Source organism: Capra hircus, chromosome 12 (genome assembly GCF_001704415.2).
Source record: "Capra hircus breed San Clemente chromosome 12, ASM170441v1, whole genome shotgun sequence".
In the NCBI taxonomy this organism is placed as follows: Eukaryota; Metazoa; Chordata; class Mammalia; order Artiodactyla; family Bovidae; genus Capra; species Capra hircus.
In genome coordinates, this window is record NC_030819.1 from 15,279,882 (window position 1) to 15,295,772 (window position 15,891).

At 40.6% G+C, this 15,891-nt stretch overlaps 1 protein-coding gene across 2 annotated transcripts in view; it reads right to left on the minus strand.

Moving 5' to 3' along the window:
- LOC102180583 (multidrug resistance-associated protein 4-like) overlaps positions 424-15,891 on the minus strand; it is a 171,679-nt gene continuing 156,211 nt past the window's right edge. For both annotated transcript variants that reach the window (XM_018056323.1, XM_018056322.1), the window contains 3 exons: positions 7,228-7,400; positions 6,685-6,790; positions 424-558 (listed from right to left, as the gene is read on the minus strand). In XM_018056323.1, the coding sequence (XP_017911812.1) occupies positions 424-558; positions 6,685-6,790; positions 7,228-7,400 (414 nt within the window). The remainder of the gene's footprint in view (positions 559-6,684; positions 6,791-7,227; positions 7,401-15,891) is intronic.

Below are 15,891 nucleotides of genomic sequence, written 5' to 3' on the forward strand. Positions count from 1 at the left end.
GTTTTCCCTTAAACTCTCAAATTTCCTGAATATTCCTTGACAGAACTTGTATCACAAATGTGCTGAGCACCAATCAGAATGAATGTAAAGGGCCTGCAGAATGAGAATGTTCTATGTTCCATGAGAATCTAAACCCAGAGTCTGAACATGTGGGAAGTCAGATCCAAAATCTCTGTCTCAGGCACAGGTGTGTGTACACTAAAGGTTTCACACATCCCGACCCCACCCCAGCACCGCTGCAGATTCTCAGCAGACCTGCCTTCCACCTGCCCTGTGTTGTTAAGACCCAGTCATGAAGCTTCCTCTCTGGAGGCTTCTATTGAAAAGAGCACAGAGTGCTTGTTCCCAGACCTTTGGTGGAGAGCCTGTGAAGTGTGAACCCTGGAGGCAAATTTTAATTACAGCTTCCTGCAGCAAGCTCACCTACTTTGCCCTTTTAGCAAGGACAGCAGCCTCTTCCTCGCCCAGTTGTTGCACCATCTTGTAAAATAGGCTGTTTCTATCTTGCAGCAAATCATATGGTGGATAATATTCTTCCCGTTTCCCTGAATCAAAAACCTGTTAACAGCAGAATGAAACCCATTAGCACACAGTATCTCCTAGTATAACATAACTCAGGCAATATTTCAAAAGGGGCAGGACAGGGAGACTTTGGCGGTAGGACTGGTGGTATTTACATGGTTCGATTCCCCTGTTTTACTGGGAGACAAGGGCCCAGCCCAGCCTTTCATCATTATATGGTTACAGGAAAGGAAGAAAACGAAAGCTCTTTCATTTTCAGAAAACAAAAGTTTTAATCATGACTATGCTTACTGGAACTGAACAGTCTGTAGCATTTTATATTCTGCCCAGGGCCTTTGGGGTTGTTATCATTAGTGTTTTTAGCTCTCAGACTTTGAGCTTTGAGGGCTATTTATAAGACACACAGCGTTGGGAAATGTCTTGATTCAAGAAAATCAAACATTCTAGAAAATCAAACGTGTCACTTCCACAGCCCCTCCTCCAGGCTGGCGGGCCACCCTCTGGAGCATTAGATTTTACAGCAGATTGACTTCTTTTTACGTCCTTAAAGGTTGTAGAACAGACAATCACTTGTTTTTCAGAAAGAAAATAGGTACAGGCATCCCCCAGAGCTATTGCGGGTTCAGGTTCAGAACACCAGGATATAATCAACATCACAGTAAAGTGAGTCACACAAATTTTCTGGTTTCCCAAGGCACATGGAAGTTTTGTTTACATTATACTGTACCCATGCATGTGTGCAATAGCATTATGCCTGAAAAAAAAATAATGTACAGACTTTAACTTAAAAATAAGGTATTGCTAAAAAATATTAACTATCATCAGAGACTTCAGTAAGTCATAGTAGTAATATCAAAGATCATTGATGTTACAGATCATCAGAGCAACTGCAATGATAGTGAAAGTGTTTGATATATATTGAGAATTACTAAAAGGTGACACAGAGACACAAAATGAGCAAATGATGCTAGAAAAATGGCACCCATAGACTTGCCTAATGAAGGTTTATGACAAGCTCTCAATTTGTAAAAATGCAGTATCTGGGAAGCAAAATAAAACAAGGTATGTCTATATTTCTAAAACAAGTAATAAAAATAAGATTGCCTCAAAAATTAAAGGTTTGAGAAAGAACATTACTGATGATGTTTTTGCCGAATTGAAAGCCAACTGGTAACCAGAAGCTCTAGAAAAACATCCAAGCTTTACACTTGGGGTGAATGGAGCATAGAGGACAATCCCCAACTCTGTAACCGGAGGATACCCGTCTCTTGGTGCACTGAGGTCTAATCCTGCCGTTCCTACCAGAGGACAATCCCCAACTCTGTAACTGGGGGATACCTGTCTCTTGGTGCACTGAGGTCTAATCCTGCTGTTCCTACCAGAGGACAATCCCCAACTCTGTAACTGGGGGATACCTGTCTCTTGGTGCGCTGAGGTCTAATCCTGCCATTCCTACCAGAGGACGATCCCCAACTCTGTAACTGGGGGATAACTGTCTCTTGGTGCCCTGAGGTCTAATCTTGCCATTCCTACCAGAGGAGTCAGCAACCACAACCAGTTCAGAACAAGATATAAACAAGGGCTGAGTTTATATCTCCTGATGGGACCTCCCTGTGACATCACTGATGACCTCAACCAGGGAGCCCTAAACTGAAGGTCTCCCAACACAGGAGTGGGAAGGGCAGCTCCACAGTGAAGGGTAAGATCCCTTCCTGGAAACAAGGTCATTCATCACAAAGGTGACAGGCTCCAAACAGAACCCTTGCATCTCCCTTCTCCCTCCATCTTCCCCACTCACCCAGATACTCAGTCTCTGTACCCAGAAACCTACATCAACTTCTTTCTCTGCATTCAGATCCCATGTTCAATCCATCATGCAGTCCACTTGGCTTCACTTCCTTATCTACCCCAGGTCCCACCATCTCACCATCTCCACTTCAGGCACCTTAGACTAAGCCAACAGTCTAGAGACGGTGCATTGTAAGAGAGTGAATACTGAATTTAGAGAACTGAAAGACCATCAGTGTGATTTTAGCTGTAAAGGAAGGAGGGAGAGTAGAGTGGGAAAAAACTAGAATATTGGGGAGGGACTGGTTGGACATTGCTTCATAAAAGTATTTTAGAGATTTGCTCATAGACATTGACCAACAGAGAAAAATTTGAGATTATAGAAATTTACCAGGAGATATTGGTAAGTAAAAGACACTTGCTGTTTGGAAGAAAAGCTATGACAAACCTAAACAGTGTGTTAAAAAACAGAGACATAACTTTGCTTACAAAGATCCGTCTATGATTTTTCCAGAAGTCATGTATGGATATGACAGTTGGACAATAAAGAAGGCTGAGCCCTGAAGAATTGATGCTTTTGAGCTGTGGTGCTGGAGAAGACTCTTGAGAGTCCCTAGACTGCAAGAAGATCAAACAAGTCAATCCTAAAGGAAATCAACCCTGAATATTCATTGAATGGACTGATGCTGAAGCTGAAGTCCCAATACTTTGGCCACCTGATGTGAAGAGCTGACTCACTAGAAAAGACCCTGATACTGGGAAAGATTGAAAGAAGGAGAAGAGGGGGAAACAGAGGATAAGCTGGTTAGATGGCATGACTAAATGGACATGAGTTTGAGCAAGCTCTAGGAGATAGTGAAGGACATGGAAGCCTGAGCTTCCTGAGAGACTAAACAACAAATCGGTAAGTAAAGCATTAAAGAAATGAACATACTTTGATAATAGCAACAAACCTGCTGTGTTCAGAGGATACAGATGTTCACATCTGCAGATCAGGTGCTGATGATAACACTTTAGGACTGACCAGGTGACAGTTCAGTTCAGTTCAGTCGCTCAGTCTTGTCTGACTCTTTGCGACCCTATGGACTGCAGCATGCCAGGCCTCCCTATCCATCATCAACTGCCAGAGCTCGCTCAAACTCATGTCCATAGCGTCAGTGATACCATCCAATCATCTCATCCTCTGTCATCCCCTTCTCCTCCTGCCTCAATCTTTCCCAGCATCAGGGTCTTTTTCAGTGAATAAGCTCTTTGCATTAAGTGGCCACAGTACTGGAGTATCAGCTTCAGCATCAGTATTTCCAGGGAATATTCAGGACTGATTTCCTTTAGGATTGACTGGTTGGATCTCCTTGCAGTCCAAGGGACTCTCAAGAGTCTTCTCTAACACCACCATTCAAAAGCATCAATTCTTTGACACTCAACTGTCTTTATGGTCCAACTTTCACATCCATACATGACTACTGGAAAAAACATAGCTTTTAACTAGACAGAGCTTTGTCGGCAGAGTAATGTCTCTGCTTTTTAATATGCTGTCTAGGCAATGGCACCCCACTCCAGTACTCTTGCCTGGAAAATCCCATGGAAGGAGGAGCCTGGTAGGCTTCAGTCCATGGGGTCGCGAAGAGTCAGACATGACTCAGCGACTTCCCTTTCACTTTTCACTTTCATGCATTGGAGAAGGAAATGTCAACCTACTCCAGTGTTCTTGCCTGGAGAATCCCAGGGACAGGGGAATCTGGTGGGCTTCCATCCATGGGGTCGCACAGAGTCGGACATGACTGAAGTGACTTAGCAGCAGCAGGCTTGTCATAGTTTTTCTTTCAAGGAGCAAGTGTCTTTTAATTTCATGGCTGCAGTCACTATCTGCAGTGATTTGGGAGCCCAAGGAAATAAAGTCTGTCACTGATTCCATTGTATCCCCATCTCTTTGCCATGAAGTGATGGGACTGGATGCTATGATCTTAGTTTTTTGAATGCTAAGTTTTAAGTCAGCTTTTTCACTCTCCTCTTTCATGTTCATCAAGAAGTTCTTCAGTTCCTCTTCACTTTCTGCCATAATGGTGGTGTCATCTGAATATCTGAGGTTATTTAAATAGCTGATAAATGAAGAGAAGCTAAAGGAGAAAAGCAATGATATACTCATCTGAATGCAGAATCCCAAAGAAAAGCAAGGAGAGATAAGAAAGCCTTCCTCAATGATCAATGCTAAGAAATAGAGAAAAACAATAAGATGGGAAAGACTAGAGACCAGGTGACATGTCCAAATTCTGTCCTTCCTCAGTTTCCCTAACCAAACACACATTCCAAGGTGACAGTATTTCTAAGAATTAGATAATAAAAAGAATCTGCTACCATTAATGCTATAATACCAAAAGCCAAAAATAAATCTTCAGGGTACATTTAGGAGCAAAGAATTTAATTGAACAGACCCTGAACTGAGCTGGAGATCAAGCCATCTTTCTGCTGCTATGTCTAAAGCCTGACAAAGGGCTTGAAATAGGTAAATTTCACAGCATCATTTATTTATAATGGAAGAATGGAGCTTTAGGGGACAATTTTGAAGTGCAATGTTGACAGGTAAGAACAAACTGACGTAAAATCTAGAAATAAAAGGTTACTTTTCCAATTTGCATCAAAAACATAAAATGAATGACTAAGGATGCCTGACACAAAACATTTCTTGAAATTAAGAGTCACTGTTGGGCAGTCTTGAATGTCACCCCATTCCTCATGAAAGTCTGCATGTTGAGCCCACTTCCTACTGTGATGTCTAGTCCAGGTAACAGGATGCACTGTTTGGAGCCTAGAGCATCCCTTTGGTTGGGGATGCCCCACTCCTGTCATCTGCCTCCCCAGAGCTCACTCCTGTGTACGTCCAGCTCAGGGAGTGAGGCTACAGGCACTGCCTCAGTGCTGACAGCCTGGTATCTACTCAGTGTCCCCACTGATGTCCCATCTGACAATGCACGTGAGGTAGGGTGGGAGGTGAATATTCCAGGAACTGTCCAAGTCAAAAGAGGTAGTTCTATTATCATCAGATGTAAAGAACTCTGGGTATTACTGACCACTCATTAGTGATTATTGCCTGTTTTATATGGACCATCAAAATACCTTAAAGTATCTTCTATTCCTTGAGATTATTTGCTGCCCGAAGTTTTTCCTTTGAGGGATGCTTTACTTGTTTTATAAAGCCACATGCTAACATTTATTGAAACTGAGCAAGCAACAGAGGGAAAGGACAAGGAAAGAGATAAAACAAAAAAGAGAGAGAAGAGGAATAGATGGAGGAAGGAAATAGAGCTAAGGAAGGAAATATTAAATTCGTAAGGAAGAAAGAGCCAACCAAACCTGGAAGGAAGATACTAGACAGATATCCAGAGACCAAAGCCTGGAGCCTGACATGTGTGCAGAACAGAGCTATTGTGTAAAAGACTCACTGGTTGTTTATTTAGTCTCTCATCCCTGATTTACCTTTCTTTCCAAACTGTCATCTGTGATGCAGAAGGTGGGTCTCTGCAAGTCACTGCAATAGTTCAGAGACTCTTTTGAGAGGTGGCCTTTGTTAGGTCCTGCCAGTAGGGGGCACTAGAGGGAGACTGAAGGTGGGAAACACCGCTAATGTGCTACCTGATTCTGCAACTAGCGGCACCTCAGCACTGGGACCTGCTCCAGCTCCCAGCTATTAGCACATGGAGATCCAGCCTCATCCTGCTCCCTCACACATATGACCAGCAACCGGGCAGTGACCTCTCCTTGGAGGTCTGAGCATCAATTCTTTAGGGCCTCTCTTCCGAGTTCTCGGCCTGGAGATCTGTCCGAGGTTATGGTAGCTGCTTTCTAAAATCATTACCCCAGTGTTTCATTTTTCTAGTCTTCTAATCCCTATGTAATACCTTTCTTAGATTAAATCCTTTCAGTTAAAAAATACTGTTTTTCTCACTAGACCTTTTCTTCTCATGGACTCCTGAGAAATTCTACCACTTTAGCCATCAACCTCCTGACAGTCTAAACTAGAGTCTATTTTTTTGATAAGCGAATCCAAAAATGCTGAAATAACTATGACACAGAGAAAATGACTATGTTCTGAGCCACTAAAATATGGAGCTATAACTTGGGTTTGGAATATTTTAATGGTCGGCCATCATTAAAAAAAGTGACAACTCAAATAAACTTTTAGTATGAAAATATAAGATTATTGGATATATTACTTAATAGTGTATTCTAAAAGTATAGTTAAGTATTTGAGTAATTTTCAGGAATAAGAGAAGAAACTAAGAGAAAAATTAATGGATGTTTCTATTGAATTTTACAAGGAAGGATACATTGAAAATTGAAGATAATTGGAAACAGCAAAAATGATAAGGGTCTTACCATTATCCAATCAGAGTTAATAATGGTGCTCAACCTGTGTGCAATGGTCAGCACAGTGCACTGGGCAAATCTCTCATGAATTTTTTTTTGTATTAACTCATCAGTTCTAGAAACAAAGAGGTTGATTTAGTTCAAAAGACAGGAAAAGCAGACTTAAGACTTAAAAATATCCTATTATATTTTACAATGTTTTTAAAAATTGATACTTTTAACATCTAGTCTTATTCCTAAAAAACTAAGTATAAAAAGTCTACTTAGAAATTTACTATTTTTCATGAAATGATGGAAAATTAGTCTTCCCTCCAAATTGCTTGAAACTATCAGGAGCTGGATTTAGGAATTCCACTTTCTAGGGTGCCTCATAACAACATTAACACCATATAACATATCTTGGTTTTTTCCTTTGTTTTCTGGAATTAATATTATCAACAGATATCCATGAGGCCAAGCAAGCACTTAGAAACATTTCGAAGATTCACTAAATGTTTTCCATTTACCACATTTACAAGTCAGTTCAAGATTTCCTGGGGCTCAGCTCCACACCTTGCATCCACGTACGATGTGGCTTTGTCAATAATCAATATCTGATTCTTCCTGAGAATAGTCCTGGCAAGGCAAACCAGTTGTTTCTGACCAACACTCAGGTTCAATCCAGATTCTGCTAATTCAGTATTCATTTTAGCAGGAAGACCTTCAATGGATTCTTTAAGTTGTACCTGTGGATACAGAAAGAATGACATTTTTGTAAGCAAACTGCTACTGAAGTAGACAAGCCTCTTAGACATTAGAGTTTTGACATCCTCAGGACTTCTTAAGTATTTTACATGTACAGGTGATGGGGAGAGCTCCTTCCAATGAATGTTCACTGAGAAAGATGGTGGAGTCAACTCAGAACAGAAAGATCTCAGTTTCCCCCATTCCCATCACAGGACATACACCAGAAACCCCACCTAGGGGTTAGTTAAGGAAGTCTCTCAAAAAGTGAAGCTATTTCTCCCAATGTGATTTAAACAGAAAAGTTAAAATGATCTTTATTGTTGAGTCAAGTTTCCCAAAGTACATTTTGCATAGGAGTTGGTACACTAGAGAAAAACTTTCAAAAATTTTACAGAAAATCTGGTTCTATGAAGATATAATCTTATTGGCCCTTTACTATTTTCTAAAGTTTAATATATGCAAGTTTCAAACAACAGCAAACTGCCCCTTATATATAAGTAATCCTGGAGTCTATTCTGAAGATGGTTCTTTCCCAAGTTTAATCCTATAAACAGTGGACCAATCAAGTGCATTTTCTTCAGTGTCGTAAATGCATTGTAGTGAATGAGAACACATGAAAAATAAAACACAACATCTTATTTCCCCCAGCATATGGATATAGGTTGCTGTTGTTCAGTCGCTGAGTCATGTCTAACACTTTGCAACCGCATGGACAGCAGCACACCAGGGTTCCTTGCCCTTCACTATTTCTTGGAGTTTGCTGAAACCCATGTCAATTAAGTCAGTGATGCCATCCAATCATCTTGTCCTCTTTTGTACCCTTCTCAACCTGTCTTCCATCTTTTCCAGCATCGGGGGCTTTTCCAATGAGTCATCTCTTCATATCAGGTGGCCCAAGTATTGGAGCTTCAGCTTCATCATCAGTCCTTCCAAGGAAAATTCAGGGTTGATTTCCTTTAGGATTGACTGGTTGATCTCCTGGCGGTCCAAGGGACTCACAACAATCCTTTCCAGAACCATAGTCCAAAAGCATCAGTTCTTCAGCGCTCAGCCTTATTTATGGTTCAACTGTCACACTGGTACATGACTACTGGGAAAACCATAGGTTTGACTACATGGACTTTGTTGGCAAAGTGACGTCTCTGCTTTTTAATGTTCTGTCTATATTTTTTATAATTCCTTTTCCCAGGAGCAAGCATCTTTTAATTTCATGGCTGCAGTCACCATCTGCAGTGATTTTGGAAATAAAGTCTGTCATTGTTTCCACTATTTCCCCATATATTGCAATGAAGTGATGAGACAGGATGCCATGATCTTAGTTTCTTGAATGTTGAGCTTTAAGCCAGCTTTTTCACATTCCTCTTTCACTTTTATCAAGAAGCTCTTTAGTTCTTTTCACTTTCTACCATCAGGGTGGTGTCAGGTGCATATCTGACATCATTGATATTTCTCTCAGAAATCTTGATGCCAATTTCATCCAGCCCTGCATTTCACATGTTGTACTCTGCATATGTCAAATAAGCAAGGTGACAATATATAGCCTTGATGTACTTCTTTCCCAATTTGGAAACAGTCCGAATTGTTGCTTTGGAACCAGTTGTTCCCAGTCCGGTTCTAACTGTTGCTTCTTGACCTGCATACAGGTTTCGTGGGAGGCAAGTAAGGTGATTTGGTATTCCTATCTTTTTAAGAATTTTCCAGTTTGTTGTGATCCACACAGTCAAAGGCTACAGCGTAGTCAATGAAACTGATGTTTTTCAGAATTTTCTTGCTTTTTTGATGATCCACTGGATGTTGGCAATTTGATCTCCAGTTCCTCTGGCTTTTCTAAATCCAGTTTTCACATTTCAAAGTTCTTGGTTCATGTACTATTGAACCTAGCGTGAAGGATTTTGAGCATTACCTTGCTAGCATGGGAGATGAGTGCAATTGTTTGATAATTTGAACATTCTTTGGAGCTGCCCTTCGTTGGGAATGGAATGAAGACAGACATTTTCCAGTCCTGTGGCCACTCCTGAGTCTTCCAAATTTGCTAGTATATTGAGTGCAGCACTTAAACAGCACCATCTTTTAGGATTTGAAATCAGTTCAGTTCAATTCAGTCACTCAGTCGTGTCTGGTTCTTTGCAACCCCATGGACCACAGCATATCAGGCCTCCATGTCCATCACCAACTACCAGAGATTACTCAAACTCATGTCCATTGAGTCAGTGAGGCCATTCCACCATCTCATCTTTTGTCGACCCCTTCTCCTCCCACCTTCAATCTTTTCCAGCATCTTTTCAAATGAGTCAGTTCTTTGCATCAGGTGGCAAAAGTATTGGAGTTTCAGTTTCAACATCAGTCCTTCCAATGAATATTCAGGACCAATTTCCTTTAGGATGGACTGGTTGGATCTCCTCACAGTCCAAGGAACTCACAAGAGTCTTCTCCAACACCACAGTTCAAAAGCATCAATTCTTTGGCGCTAAGCTTTCTTAATAGTCCAACTCACATCCATACGTGACTACTGAAAAAACCATAGCCTTGAACAAATGAACTGTTGTTGGCAAAGTAATATCTTTGCTTTTTAATATACAGTCTAAGTTAGTCATAACTTTCCTTCCAAGGAGTAAGCATCTTTTAATTTCATGGCTGCAGTCACCATCCTCAGTGATTTTGGAGCCCAAAAAGATAAAATCTGTCAGTGTTTCCACTGTTTCCCAATCAATTTGCCATGAAGTGATGGGACCGGATGCCATGATATTAGTTTTCTGAATTTTGACCTTTAAGCCAACTTTATCACTTTGTTCTTCCACTTTCATCAGGAGGCTCTTTAGTTCCTCTTCACTTTCTGCCATAAAGGTGGTATCATCTGCATATCTGACGTTATTGATATTTCTCCCTGCAATCTTGATACCAGCTTGTGCTTCCTCCAGCCCAGCATTTCTCATGATGTACTCTGCATAGCAGTTAAATAAGCAGGGTGACAAAATACACCCTTGGTGTACTCCTTTTCCTATTTGGAACCAATCTGTTGTTCAACGTCCAGTTCTAACTGTTGCTTCCTGACCTGCATACAGGTTTCTCAAGAGGCAGGTCAGGTGGTCTGGTCTTCCCATCTCTTTCAGAATTTTCCACAGTTTATTGTGATCCACACTGCCAAAGGCTTTGGCATAGTCAATAAAGCAGAAATAGATGTTTTTCTGGAACTCTCTTGCTTTTTCCATGATCCAGCGGATGTTGGCAATTTGATCTCTTGTTCCTCTGCCTTTTCTAAAACCAGCTTGAACATCTGGAACTTCACAGTTCATGTATTGTTGAAGCCTTGCTTGGAGAATTTTGTGCATTACTTTACTAGTATATGAAAGTAAAGTAAAGTAAAGTCACTCAGTCGTGTCCGACTCTTTGTGACCCCGTGAACTGCAGCCCACCAGGCTCCTCAATCCATGGGATTCTCCAGGCAAGAATACTGGAGTGGGTTGTCATTTCCTTCTCCAGGGGATCTTCCTGACCCAGGGATCAAACCCGGGTCTCCACATTGGAGGCAGACGCTTTAACTTAGTATATAAGATGAGTGCAATTGTGGATAGCTTGAGCATTCTTTGACATTGCCTTTCTTTGAGACTGAAATGAAATCTGACCTTTTCTAGTCCTGTGGCCACTGCTAAGTTTTCTAAATTTGCTCACATATTCAGTGCAGCACTTTCACAGAATCATCTTTTAAGATTTGAAACAGCTCAACTGGAATTTCATCATCTCCACTAGCTTTGTTCGTAGTCATGCTTCCTAAGGCCAGCTTGACTTCACATTCAATGTGAATGTCTGGCTCTAGGTAAGTGATCACACCATCGTGATTATCTGGGTTATGAAGATCTTTTTTGTACACTTCTGTGTATTCTTGCCACCTCTTCTTTATAGCTTCTGCTTCAGTTAGGTCCATACCATTTCTGTCCTTTATTGAGCCCATCTTTGCATGAAATGTTCCCTTGGTGTCTCTAATTCTCTTGAAGAGATCGCTAGTCTTTCCCATTCTATTGTTTTCCTCTATTTCTTTGCACTGATCATTGATGAAGGTTTTCTTATCTCTCCTTGCTATTCTTTGGAACTCTGCATTCACATGGATATATCTTTTCTTTTCTCCTTTGCTTTTCACTTCTTTTCTTTTCACAGCTATATGTAAGGCCTCCTCAGACAGACATATTGCTTTTTTGTATTTCTTTTTCTTGGGGATGGTCCTGATCCCTGTCTCTTGTACAATGTCACGAACCTCTGTCAATAGTTTTTCAGGTACTCTATCAGGTCTAGTCCCTTAAATCTATTTCTCACTTCCAGTGTATAATCTTAAGGGAGTGTATAATCTTAAGGGAATTGATTTACATCTCACCTGAATGGTCTAGTGGTTTCCCCTACTTTCTTCAATTTAATCAGAATTTGGCAATCAGGAGATCATGATTTGAGCCACAGTCAGCTCCCAGTCTTGTTTTTCCTGACTGTATAGAGCTTCTCCATCTTTGGGTGCAAAGTATATAATCAATCTGATTTTACTTTTGACCATCTGGTGATGTCCATGTGTAGAGTCTTCTCCTGTGTTGTTGGAAGAGAGTGTTTGCTTTGACCAGTGCATTCTCTTGGCAAAACTCTATTAGCTTTGCCTTGCTTCATTCTGTCCTTCAAGGCCAAATTTGTCTGTTACTCCAGGTGATTCTTGACTTCCTACTTTTGCATTCTAGTCCCCTATAAGGAAAAGGACATCTTTTTGGGGTGTTAGTTCTGAAAGTTCTTATAGGTTTTCATAGAACAGTTCAACTTCAGCTTCTTCAGCATGACTGGTCGGGGCATAGACTTGGATTACCATGTTATTGAGTGGCTTGCCTTTGAAACGAACAGCGATCATTCTGTCGTTTTTGAGACTGCACCCAAGTACTGCATTTTGGACTCTTTTGTTGACTATGATGGCTACTCCATTTCTTCGAAGGGATTCTTGCCCACAATAGTAGATGTAATGGTCATCTGAGTTAAATTCACCCATTCCAGCCCATTTTAGTTCACCAATTCCTAAAATGTCGGTGTTCACTCTCACCATCTCCTGTTTGACCACTTCCAATTTGCCTTGATTCATGGACCTAACATTTCAGGTTCCTATGCAATATTACTCTACAGCATCGGACCTTGCTTCCATCACTAGTCACATACACAACAGGTTGTTGCTTTTGCTTTGGCTCCATCTATTCATTCTTAATGGAGTTATTTCTCCACTGATCTCCAGTAGCTTACTGGACACCTACCAACCCAGGGAGTTCATCTTTCAGTGCCTTATCTTTTTGGCTTTTCATATTGTTCATGCAGTTCTCAAGGAAAATTACTGGAATGGTTTGCCATTCCCTTCCCCAGTGGACCACATTTTGTAGAACTCTCTACCATGACCCATAGGTCTTGGGTGTCCCTAAAGGGCATGGCTCATAGTTTCATTGTTAGGCAAGGGTGTGGTCTATGTGATTAGATTGGTTAGTTTTCTGTGATTGTGGTTTTCAGTCTGTCTGCCCTCTGACAGAGAAGGATAACAGGTTTATGGAAGCTTTCTGATGGGAGAGACTGACTGAGGGGGAAACTGGGTCTTTTTCTGAAGGGTGAGGCCATGCTCAGTAAATCTTTAATCCAATTTTCTGTTGATGGGTGGAGCTGTGTTCACCCATTTGAAATAGATCAGCTGGAATTCCATCACCTCCACTAGCTTTCTTCATCATGATGCTTCCTAAGGCCCATTTGACTTCACACTCCAGGTCATCTGTTTCTAAGTGATTGATCACACCATTGTGGCTATTTGTGTCATTGAGACCTTTTTTTTTTAATAGTTCTTCCATGTATTCTTGCCACCTCTTCTTAATATCTTCTGCTTCTTTTATATCCATATGGTTTCTGTCCTTTATTGTGCCCATCCTTGCAGGAAATGTTCCCTTGGTATTGCTAATTTTTTGAAGAAATCTCTAGTCTTTCCTTTTCTATTGTTTTCCTCTATTTCTTTGCACTGATCACTTAGGAAGGCTTTCGAATCTGTCTTTGCTATTCTTTGGAACTCTGCATTGAGATGGGTATATCTTTCCTTTACTCCTTTGCCTTTTGTTTCTCTTCTTTTCTAAGCTATTTGTAAGGCCTTCTCAGACAACCATTTTGCCTTGTTGCATTTCTTTTTCTTGAGGATGGTTTTGTTCACCACCTCCTGTAGACTGTTACAAATCTATGTCCACAGATCTTCAGGCACTCTGTCTATCAGAACTAATCCCTTGAATCTACTTGTCACTTCCACTGTATAATTTGTAAGGGATTTGTTTTAGTCATATCAGAATTGCTTGCAGTTTCCCCTACTTTCTTCCATTTAAGCCTGAGTTTTGCACTAAGGAGTTTATGATCTGAGCCATAGTCAGCTTTTTGCTGACTGTATAGAGCTTCTCCATCTTTGGCTGCAAAGAATATAATCAATCTGATTTCAGTATTGACCATCTGGTGATGTCCATGTGTAGAGTCATCTATTGTGTTGTTGGAAGAGGGTGTTTGCTATGACCAGCATGTTCTGTTGGAAACACTCTGTTAGCCTTTGCCCTGCTATATTTTGCACTCCAATGCCAAACTTGCCTGTTATTCCAAGTATCTCTTGACTTCCTACTTTTGTATTTAAGTCCTTTATGATGAAGAGAACATCTTTTTTGCTTTTAGTTCTAGAAGGTCTTGTAGTTCTTCATCGAACTGTTCAACTTCAGCTTTTTTGGCATTACTGGTTGGGGCATAGACTTGGATTACTGTGATACTGACTAGTTTCCCTTGGAAATTTGCCAAGATCATACTGTCATTTTTGAGATTGCATCTAAATACTGCATATTTTACTCTTTTGTTGACTTTTTCTTTTCTTTCTTTCTTTCTTTCTTTTTTTTTTTTCCAGCCAAACAAAAACAAATTGGAGACTTGAAGCCAGGCAGCCTTAGGATAAGTCGCCTGGCTGTGCCAACTGGGCAAATTCCTGAACCTCCTCTATCTTAGCTTCCTAAACTCTAAATAAGACTATAATATTATAATTATAAAGGTGTGTATCTCCTAACATTGTTAAGAATATTAAATGAGTCAGTACATGCAGAGTTTGTAACAGATTAATAGATATTGCCCATTATTAATAATGTTATCAGCTAGCCTCTCCTCATGTTCTGCTTCACTTTTCTCCTTTGCATCTATCAGCACTGAGATTTTGTTACATATGCATTGGTCTGCTTTTCAGCTTCTCTAGGAGAATTTCAGCTCCAGAAGGATAGACATCTTGTCTCTTAACAACCGTGACAGCCCAAGAATCTGCAACATTGCCTAAGAAGCTCTCAGTAGATATTTGTTGACTGGATGAAGGTGGGCTTCCCTGGTGGCTCAGTGGTAAAGAACCCACCTACCAAGCAGGAGACTTGGGTTTGATCCTGGGTGAGATGCCCTGGCTAAGGAAATCGCAACCAATTCCAGTATTTTTGACTGAAAAATCCCATGGACAGAGGAGCATGGTGGGCTACAGTTTATGGGGCTGCAGAAGAGTCAGATGCAACCAACAGCAACAACAGAATGAAGACATAAGTGACTAACTTCATGACATATCTTCTCCTGTAAATTAGAAACTGAATTCATATGGATAAATAATTTATACATAAAACTGTTTTCTTATTAAGTGTAATTGTAAAAAAGATATATTCTTATAGCAATTAACTGGCTCCAAGATATCATATCACACTTTAAACAAAGGAAAGCACTGAAAAAGTTATAATTGAAGGGAAATAGACAAATAATTACTGTTCAAAACTATACATCTCAGTATAGAATACTTCAGATTATTTTTGAGCTTGGGAAAATTAAAGAATACAGCAAAACTTAAAAATAATAGACTGAACTTATAAGGCAGCCTGTCTCTATCATCACTGTATTTACTGTATGTAGTAGATGCTGACACCACTCACAAGACTTGAACACAGATGTCAAGTGGTTTCCAAATTTTGTGGAAATTTGTTACTTTTCAAAAACAAAATCTGGTGTGGGCCATCAGGAGACACTGAAATGCAATCAATAAATGGTGAAGAACTTTTACTAGAGCAGGGCCAGAGGTAAATGAAGTTTACCTAATATAAGGCCCAGGGAAATGGACATGTGACCTGTTGCCACTGCAAGGACTGAACCACGTGGTTCCTGATGCAGAGGCTGCTGACGACCAGGTTTCTGTATGTTGGTTTCCTGTGTGATGAGACACACTTGTGTTCTAACGGAGACAAAATCAATGTCAGACATTTAATTGTATGATTTCTTTCCGGCTTTGACAGGACATTTTTGTTATTGTTTAGTTGCTAAGTCATGGACCTTATGTATTGTAGCCCACTAGGTTCTTCTGTCCATGGAATTTCCCTGGCAAGAATATTGGGGTGGGTTACCATTTCCTCCTCCAGGGAATCTTCCCAACTCAAGGATTAACCCCACTTCTCCTCCACTGCAGGC